Here is a 10,000-nt window from a genome sequence, read left to right as displayed (position 1 = left end):
CAGGCAACCCAGTGAAAAATAGAAAATGTATAAGCAGCAACTGACTCACAGTGCTCTGTGGCCTGGCAAGAAAGGCCAAGCTGGCAGTTGATGTCAATGTCTTACATGTATAGTAGTGTGAAGTTTAAACAATACAGTGTAATTATTCAATTTGCTGCAGTTGAGCATTTTCCTGTGTTTTGAATATCTGTGGCATTCACCAAAAAATGTCAGATAGGAAAATTTGCACGTACCGTGATGCATTACTGTGATGTAACTGGCGATGGAGATAAGTGAATTTAACCCATACTTCCACAAAAAACTACAGGTGCACACGTAGAACTGTGGGATACTCAAGCTCCAACGCCATGCGATTGCATCTCGACACTGTGTTCGTTTTAATAATCGTAGGGGGTTTCCCAATGGGCAACCAAGCATTCACCAGGGCAACCAAATTTATGGGTTTAGTTGCCCTACTTTTGAAACAGGGACGACCTGGAATATTTTAAAATTTTGAGCACTGCACATGACAACATACATGTACATGTGCCAGTCTCTACATTTTGCTGTATATAATGTCTGTTTTTAGGGGCTGGCAAGAAAGCATTTATACAAGCTGATGGTATCAAGACTCTATATACTTCATCACTGGAAACATTAGAATGTAAGTTTACAAGCTCATGTATTATGTTTATGGTAGCTGGCAGATGTTTTCAAATATCACTGTTAATAGTCATTTTGGTGATTTTCATGTATAAAAGATTAGAATTTAATTTTATTTTGACTACATTGACTCCAAAACAAAGGTAATGGTAATGGTCATATGAGCTTGGGAACTGGTACCATCAAAGGTTGGTGGGGGCTGCATGAAAATACAAGGTACAGCAGGGAGGTATCCATTGGCAACTCTGTGAGTGGGAACCTGTCCTGCAATTGGCCACCAACCAGCAGCATCACACTGAAGGAAGTTCCTGATACTTATCTTGGCCCAACTCCTAGAGGGGTGGGAAGGGCTGGGCACTAAATTTGCAAAACAAGGGACGACAGCATGATTTAGCCCAAACTCCCGCAAACTAAAGCCCAGTGAACCAACAGCATCTGAAGACACCTTTTAAGTCCACAGCAGAAGACAGCCCTGGGTACAACCCTAAGTTGACACCATGCTACTGAGCCAAAAGATGATCCCACCACAACCTCATCCCCAGGGTCGTACTCAATACTGGGAGTAACATACAATGTTATGATTTTAAGAATTGTACAAGGAAGGGAAGAAGAGAGACTCTGGGGACGAGGTTGGATCCCACCATTGGAGGTCAATTATTAGAAATTTTATTCTATTTTAAAAATTTCCTGGCAGAATATGCCCCCAGACCCCCCTAGGTGCTTGTGCGGTCGGCGCTCGCGAGGTGCCTTATGGCGCCAAGAAAACATTCACGTCCGGTGCTTTCAGAAGTATGTCTGCTACTTTACAAAACAGTTGAAAACCCTGCTTCTGCTGCCTTTTTTCCGCTGGTTTTGTTTCTTTTCAACAGAAATGATCACTACAGCATTTCACAAGTGATCGCTACAGCATTCCGCAGGGGAAATATCCTCACAAACGGGGGGTTATTGTGTGATAACTGGCGTGTGAGTTTGTACCACGTGGCGTAAATTAGCCAGTAAAATCGCCCGAAAAGTAATTATTGGGTTATAATTTCTTATACCAGTCAATGTAAAATGTAAGAATCAGTTTCTGCTCCAGAAGGGAAACTCTACAGTGTACCAGATCTAATCTGTGTTTTACATGCAATCCAAACTTCTGAGCATTGTGTCTTGTAGGTCGTGAACTTGAGGGGGTAAACAACCTAAGCAGCCAAATATTGCGGAGGTGTTTCCCCACCAATAAACTTCCAGTATCGTCCTTGTCATCGCCTTTAGCTTTTGCTCTGTTGGATTTGGACAGTGCTGGGAATTCTTCAGCCGAGGATCTACTTGATGATAGTGGAGAAGGTTGTATCAAAAAGCTCTTTTGTAATTTTAAACATACTGTACCGACGTAGACATCAGCAAAAGCGAATTAAAGCAAGTACATGAAGTGTGGCAACTCTTAGTTTATTAAAATCACACATACACACACTTGTAAGAGAACTGAAAAAAAATAATTTTAAAAAACTGAAAACTTCCAATCATGGTTGTTAGGCCGGCTGAATCCAAAATTTGGTACATGTTCGTAAACCCAAAATTGTTGACATTTGGTGAGCAAAGCATGAAATTCTCTGAAATTTTCTCTCATTACCTTTGCACAGTGTTGTGAGCAGATTGGGTAGCAAAATAACTAGACATTATTATAGGCAAAACTGACAACCAATACCAGAAGCGCACAATGCTATTGTTAGGATGGTGTTAAATAAATTCTACACAAGTTGTATGTGGACAAAATACCGGTAATCTGCAATTCCATATAAGGGTCGATTCATAGATTTGACATTTACCCAAATGTAGTATTTAAACCTAGTGACTTCAAGATGCTCAATACTTACGCATGTTTCATGGAACTAACTTTTGAGACTCTTTAAATAAAGAGAATTGTCCCGTAGGACAATAATGGTTCAGACATTTTTTTTCTGTGATGGGAGTGCAGTCCACCATCCTGGACAAAACGAGCCCATTTTTGATTTTTTAAAAAGAAGTCCAACAATGCAATGTTTTTGAGAAAAAGCACAAAGAACTCAGCTGCACATTAACGTTGTTTTGGAGGGTGAAATGGGCAGCCATATAATTAAAAGATTTGATAGATATGAAAAAACGTTTTTTAGATATGAACATGAAGTTAGAATGTTGTAATGACCAAGGCAAATTTCTGTAGTCGCCCTGTTGATCAATATTTTATTAATACAATATAATCACAGGTGAATCATCAGAAATTGAATCGGAAGATGATGATGATGAAAGCGGCAGCACTAGTCAAGAGGATAAAGAAAGTTGTGCAAAGACAGAAAAGCTTGATAGCAATAGCACTAGCAATGTTGATAAGCAGACCAAGGCCAAACCAAGAGATGATCTGGCTATGTATGAAAAGTTCTTTCCAGAATTGTTTGAACTTCAGGTAGGTTTGGTAAATGCTATTTTTTATTATCTCAGTCCATAGCAGTTGTTATCCAAATTTAATATCGTAAATCAATAAAAATACAGTAATAAGTAAATCAGTACTTACCGGGGGTAATAATTTTTTTCATCATCTTTTCTCGTGTTTCCAGTTGTGAAAATGTTTTGTCAGTATAATAGCTACACATTTAATGAAATAGTTTTTTTGCAACTGAACTCATGTTTAGGAGAAACATAAAGATGCATTTTGACTAACAAGGGCACGTCCATACTCAAACCGAATGTACCTCTTGCATCTTAATGAAGAATGTCTGCTTTGTAATAATATATTAATTATGATTACTTTCGTTTTTTTTGTTTGTTATTAATTATTGATGTTAACTGTTAATTTGATTCACTGGCAAAAATTACCCTCACTCCATAGTCAAAATGTGCAATATTTAAGTAGAATGAATTAAAGTTACTTAATTATGTTACATCCATGTAATTAACTTTCAAGAAAGTGTGACATTTTAACCTAAGTTGCAACTTAATGAAAATATCTTTCATGGCAGGTTGAAGATGATGAGCCAGTGGAAGATGAACATTTTGTTTCCTACCCAATAGTGATTCCAACAGCTGCAGAAGAACCATTGTCAACCTCGCCAACAGGACTTAGCCAGCTGTTGAGTCAACAGGACTCAAGGAATTTTGAAAGGTAATCTGACCAGAAAAACTCTCCTCTTAATAGGCAATCGTAAGGGAAGAAACCATATAATGTTGACTAAGTGATGCACTCATTTCTTCATAATTTTCGAAATGTGTCCGTGATTTGTAGTATGTAAGTTGTCATACCAGTTTTTTGACAATAGGTAATGAATGACCTTTTACTAACCGAGCGCAAGGGCCGTACTGGGCATTAGAGAGGTTAAGGTGGCTACTGTTTTCCGAAAAAAAAAAAATGAAGATTTTGAAATCTGTGAAATTAAAGCAACGGGATGCCGATTCTGAAGTTTTAGTCACTGCAATTGATGTAAAATGTCATTTTACCCAACCAATTCATGCAGATCAGGGGGAAATGCTAAATATAGTGACCGAGCTCTTGGAAGAAGGACTGGAAAGTAGACATTTCAAATGCCTTTTTCTTAAACCCTAGCCCCACAACCAAGGCTGAAATTTTGGAAACCATCAAAAATATAAAAGAACTATCCGACAGTTTTTCAGTTATTATCACAATAGACGAAAATCGACTTTATTGCCATTTGCCAAAAACCTGTCAGACAGATTTAACTATTTATTGCTGCACTAATATTTTTTTCTCGCTAAGGAAATCCTGAAATTTTAAGGTGGGGTCGCACGGCCAGTTTGTGAGAAAAAAGACCTTTGAAATGTCTAGTTACCATTCCCCTGCATTGAGCTTGGTCACTATATTTACCATTTTCCCTTGATTTGCATTTATTGGTTGGATAAAAATTACATTTTACATCATTTGCAGTGACACACACTTCAGAAGAGACATCCTGTTGCTTTTATTTCAAATCTTCCCACATTGAAATTTGTTTCATTTCTCGTCTGAAGTTAGGTCATAAATTGCTTATTCCAAAAATGAAAAAAACAAAAAAAACAAATGGGGGGTCACCGACTTTGTTTCGGAGAAAAAGGCAAGGGAAAAGTGCCCTAATTTCGATGATGGGTCATCATAATGAGATGTAGCCTCATCTACTCAACCGTCGAAAATCATAAAAATATTATGTTAGAGAGAAGGTTTCTATGCATAGAAATATAGGAGTGGGTTTTTTTTAGATAATTGCATGCCGCTAGGGATGTCGTAAACTGTGGAGTTAATCCTCAACAAGGGTTTTCGCAAGCGCTACTCGTTGTAACCACTTCCGGAATTCACGACACAAGGAAAGAAAAAATTAAAAAAAGATAACTTCTTACATTGTGATTTCTTTCATTTCATCACATTTTGTAGATTGTAAGAAGAGTAAGTAATTCGTGTCTTAGAAAATAGGGGTCACCGATGATCCAAATGAGTAAAATCGATGTGATGTTGCGAAGCTCTCGGAAAATTTCGTTTGTCACGATTTTGCGTGACAAACGATGAAAGTTTTTTGTAAGAAAAAACTTTCTCGAGCATAGCAACATTTCAAGCAGGCGTTATCTTTATGTGGTTAGCAGGGCCGTAGCCGGAAAAAAATCCGTAGGTATTTTAGGTGTTTGTGATGAGTACATTTCAAAGACAACACTAGAATCACGCCTTACTAAAAAGAAAAAAAAAATCACGAAAAAATGGCTGAGACAACTGCCTCGGTTTGCCTCGTGCTGGTTTATTGAATATACATATTGGCACCTAAAAGATCAATTACAATGTGGTATAAATATATTATAAATTTAATACATTAACTAATACAATTTGGCCATAGCCGGAAAAAAACTCTTACCAAACCGGTTTGTCCTAAATTTAAAGCGGCTACTTTAAAGTATTGCTGTTCCTTAATTAAATGATGCAAGTGGCACCGAGCACGCGTAGTAGGGAGGAGACGGTGCAGCTGGCTGTCCGGGTTGGCACTGATGTTTTGCCAAACCCTCTGGCAGAGATGGTCACGCCTCATTTCAAGATTTGTCACTTTAGCCTGTGCGAGGGCCTGTCGATATTTTAGGCCGGGGAATAGGACACGCATAGCCCTCTTCTGTATCCTTTCAATCTGGTCTACTAGATAACGCGGGAGACGTATCGCCCAGACGACGCAGGAATACTCGAGGACGGAGTGAAGCAAGGCGTTATAAACGCGAATGAGGTCCATAGAGAAGACCCCAGCGCACTTTGAAACCCTTAGGATTTGAAGGCGCTTTGACGCCTTGGTAATAATTTCATTGGTGTTCTCCTTCCACTTGACAGTGTCGCACAATGTTAGACCAAGTACACCCTTTCTATAAACGGTAGGTTGTTGATGAGCAATGGTGGACGGTCCCACTGGGATCTTAAAGTAAAAATGACCATTTCTTTGCATTTCTTGGGATTTAAATTCATGTTGTTACACTCGACCCACAGAGAAATGCAGTCTAGGTCATTTTGTATCAGGGAAGCCTCACCAGAGCAGATAACTTCAGAAATTGTGATGTCATCAACGTACTTACAGTGATTTGAGAGGAGTGGGGAACGTGTGGCTAGGTCGTTAATCATTATCAGGAATAGTATTGGACCTAGCTTGTACCCTGAGGTACCCCAGCATGGACGGGCATCCACTCCTATATAGCGTTTACGAGCTTTACGGCTTGGCGCCGACCACTAAGAAAGCTGCAAATCCATCTTATCAGAGAACCACGTGCTCCAAGATGAATGAGCGTAGAGACCAAGATGGTATATGGTCAGTGTGATCGAACGCCTTGCTGAAATCTAGGAAGCACACTCAGGAACTTACCAGGGTGGTCAATGGACGAGAGCCAGTTGTGTACCATGTCCAAAAGACCATAGGTGGTAGAGGTTCCCTTGAGACTGCCGAATTGCTGGGGGTGGATGAGATGTCTCTAACAGCCACTCAACAACCAAATCCTCTAGCACATTAGACAGCACCGGCGTCAGGGCGATAGGTCTTAAATCCCCGTCCCGAGTTATGGGCATGTCCTGGGGAACAGGAATGATGTTAGCGTCCTTCCCTTGTGTCGGGAATATCCCCGATAACAGTGAGCGGTTCAAAATGCTAGTAACCGGCTCAGCCAGCTCAGGTGCAAACTCTTTTAGGAGACGGACTGGGACTCCATCGGGACTTGGTGCTTAAAGGTACCTAGACCGAGCAGCCTTTTACGAACCGCTGTAGTAGATATGGTGGGTGGTTGTTCAAGTGATGGTAAAAAGGCTGGGAGCTTTGAGGTGTCGAGAGGTTGCAGGTCCGACGTTACTGATATGAAAAAGTTGTTTAGACGAGTGGCGAGGGTCTTACCAGATATAATGTTGCCGTTCTCGTCTGGATAGCACAATTTAGCAGCAGTAGTGGGCTTCCCAGCAAGCTTGTTCACCAAGCCCCACCAGCTCATCGGGTCAGTACCCTTTAGGTTTTGCACCTTGCGTGAGTAAAACTCCTTTTTGCGTTTGCAGATGACTTCCCGAACTTTCAATTTCTAAGGTGTCGCCATTTTCGGTAGGCCCAGAATGGTAAGCACGTTGTCGTTCGAATATGAGAGATTTAATCTCAGCAGGCATCCAGGGTTTATCGGTAGGGTGAGGCCTGACACTCTTTGTCGGGAAGTAGATGTTGATAAGATTGGAGAGGTCATCAGAAAACGATGAAGTTAGATAATCAACTGATGAAGAGTCGCATGGGTGCGCATGCTTCAGCTCCCCAATATTGGCCCCAGGTCATGGCGGTACGGACCGACCGAGGGCCAATATACCCCAGTACGGTCCTGAGCAAGTGAGGTCAATAAGTTGTTTATTATACGGCATTGTTTCTTTGAGCGATCGGACGCTTCTCTGCTTGGTGAATGTTCGTGATTTTCGTCTTTAATCAGCAGACTTTGAACGGTAATCTTTTACATGCAAAACTAAATTCTGCTTGCTATAATTGTACTGTTGCGGTGAAAAAATTAAATTCCTCTTTTTTAAAACTTTTTTTGTTTCGCTCAACTTGAATTTCCAGGGAGAAAGAAAAAATACAGTAACAGACCGTCTCCATGGTAATGGTCCGAACTGTAGAATTCTGACCGAAAACCAGCCAATCAGAGTGCTTGATTTAGCCTGAGAATTGCTTGCCATAAATAATATAATAAAACTACTTATTAACCGAGAGTGAGGTCCTCATGGGAAAATCTCAAATCCTGAGGGTTTGCCTTATTCAGGACAATACAGCAAGGCCGAAGTTCGAAATTTCTCGTAAAGACCAAAGTTAATGTTTGTTTGTCGACAGAACTAAGCATTTATTTTAACGGCTTTGTAGAGGAAGGGGTTACTTTACATCTGGTAATGTGGGTGCTTATCAGTTCATTCATCGTTTTGAAACCATACATTAAACATCACTTTATTCCATCGAAAAATATGATTACGATTTGATAAGGTAAAATTTCATCGACATTCTCATGAGTTGATGGCGAAACAAACTTCAATGAATGCATTGGATTTACTGTACCTAAAGTTAGTTTTGATTTTCATTTGCATAATTCGTATTTGACCTATGTGCATTATGATAGAGTAATGCGCTATCAGTTAGCCAATCAGAGCGCTTGTTATATTGGCAACGAGCACTAATTTTATATTAAGGCAAAACCCACTCAACTTCACATTACAGTATACGTCATTTATTTATATCCCTATTTCGATATATATTACATTTCAAATTAAAACAATACACATGACTTAAGCTTCTTTGGAGCAAAAAAAGGATTTGTAGGAATTTTCCCCAAAAGCCTCAAGTGATGTCTTTCATAATAAGAGTGAACTTTTCACAATTCTGCCTTCAAAGCTTGTTTTTACGTGGTTTTAGTGAACTGGGTCACTATCAGTGGGTCAACTAACATTTACAGTATATCTTGCTTTTCTAATGATGCATCAGAAAATCACCAAAAGTGGCAAGAAAGAATCTGTAGTAAAATGATTCCATTGTAAGAATGTCCTTCAATGTAATAGAAAGAATGAGCATTGACTGTGATGCATTGCAATACCACAGCCCACCCTCCCAATCTAAAGGCAGCCAGCCCAAGACACAGGCCATACCAACTCAAGAGAAGCTTGTAGAGAAACAAAGACCTGGCCATACTGGAAATCCTGCTGCGCGTAAAAATGGTCACCTTCAAAGTGTGCTCTCGATTATCAAGACACCCTCTCCTGATATGTATGGTCACTATCCACCACTGGAACCAGAACCTCTGGGACAAAAGAAAACGGGACTGCAGAGGTATGCTTAATCATAACTAGCTGGTGCAAAATCGCCGTCCTTTTAAGAAAAGTTGCGGCACTCTAACCCCCAGCTTACAAGAAATTTAAGATAGGGCATAGCGAGGTATGTTAAACATCCACCATTTTCAAAGCCCTCTATTGGGGAAAGTCAAGTATCATTGACTCAAACAGGTTCAAAAGGGGATTGAAAAAGCACACTGACTTAAATTCCTTATCGCGTTCTTGTTACCGGTAGGCCATTACCTTTTGGTTGTTTTCATATGTAGTTAGCACCTTACTTCAACCCACTTTGAGTTTCAACAGACATTCAATGATATTCTCATTGCTGTTTTGATCTCAGTGTTTACTATGGTAACAGGGTATAAAAATAAATTTCAATAAACTACATGAAAACATCATGTAGTTATTCCATAGTTATTTCTTAGACCTAATGAGTGTAATTCAGAGCTAAAAAATGGCATCGACCGTTTCAAATGGCAACTACCGTTCTGAGAAATGGCAACGACCGTTTCAAATGGCAACGACCGTTTACGAAAGGGAAATAGGCCTCGCCGACCATCTGAAGAGAGACAACAAAGGCCGCTTTTACTGTCCAAAAGCTTTAAAGCGCAATCATGATAACTCTTCTCGGTTACGAAGTTGTTCTTTTGGAACTTTCCCCAGTCCTTCTGCGGAGAATGATCATCGCCCCATTGCCGTCCATTTGTAGTCGTGTTGCGAAGAAACGAATACGGTGACCCCCCCTTTTTTTTTAATGGTTTCATTTACTCGTAATAGGTACACGGGAAGGAAGCATACTTTAAAGAGAAAAAATTTGGATAGTGGAAGTTGTAGTATTTACATAGATATGATGTGGAGCCAGGCACTGAGTGCAAGGTGCAAGGTGATGACTGTAGCGGTCCAATTTGCTTGCATGTCTTTTCAAGATTGGGCAATTTGAAATCACTTTACTGAAAGATTATACCCCGGACAAACAAGTAGGCGCAAGTTTTCAGTAATATTCAGTACCTTTGCTATATAACAACAATTTTTCCGGTTGATCAAGTTTCGAACGCTTCTCGCCTA

General features: G+C 40.0%; 1 protein-coding gene across 1 annotated transcript in view; it reads left to right on the top strand.

Moving 5' to 3' along the window:
• The window catches only part of LOC138039022 (cytosolic carboxypeptidase 1-like), a 44,206-nt gene that overhangs the window by 17,159 nt on the left and 17,047 nt on the right, over positions 1-10,000 (top strand). Inside the window, exons 10-14 of the mRNA XM_068885173.1 lie at positions 569-643; positions 1,798-1,968; positions 2,868-3,064; positions 3,618-3,760; positions 8,706-8,933. Coding sequence (XP_068741274.1) covers positions 569-643; positions 1,798-1,968; positions 2,868-3,064; positions 3,618-3,760; positions 8,706-8,933 — 814 coding nt within the window. The remainder of the gene's footprint in view (positions 1-568; positions 644-1,797; positions 1,969-2,867; positions 3,065-3,617; positions 3,761-8,705; positions 8,934-10,000) is intronic.

Source organism: Montipora capricornis, chromosome 2 (assembly GCF_036669925.1).
Source record: "Montipora capricornis isolate CH-2021 chromosome 2, ASM3666992v2, whole genome shotgun sequence".
In the NCBI taxonomy this organism is placed as follows: Eukaryota; Metazoa; Cnidaria; class Anthozoa; order Scleractinia; family Acroporidae; genus Montipora; species Montipora capricornis.
Note: the sequence above shows the minus strand (reverse complement) of the source record. Positions and strands in the feature narration are given on the sequence as shown.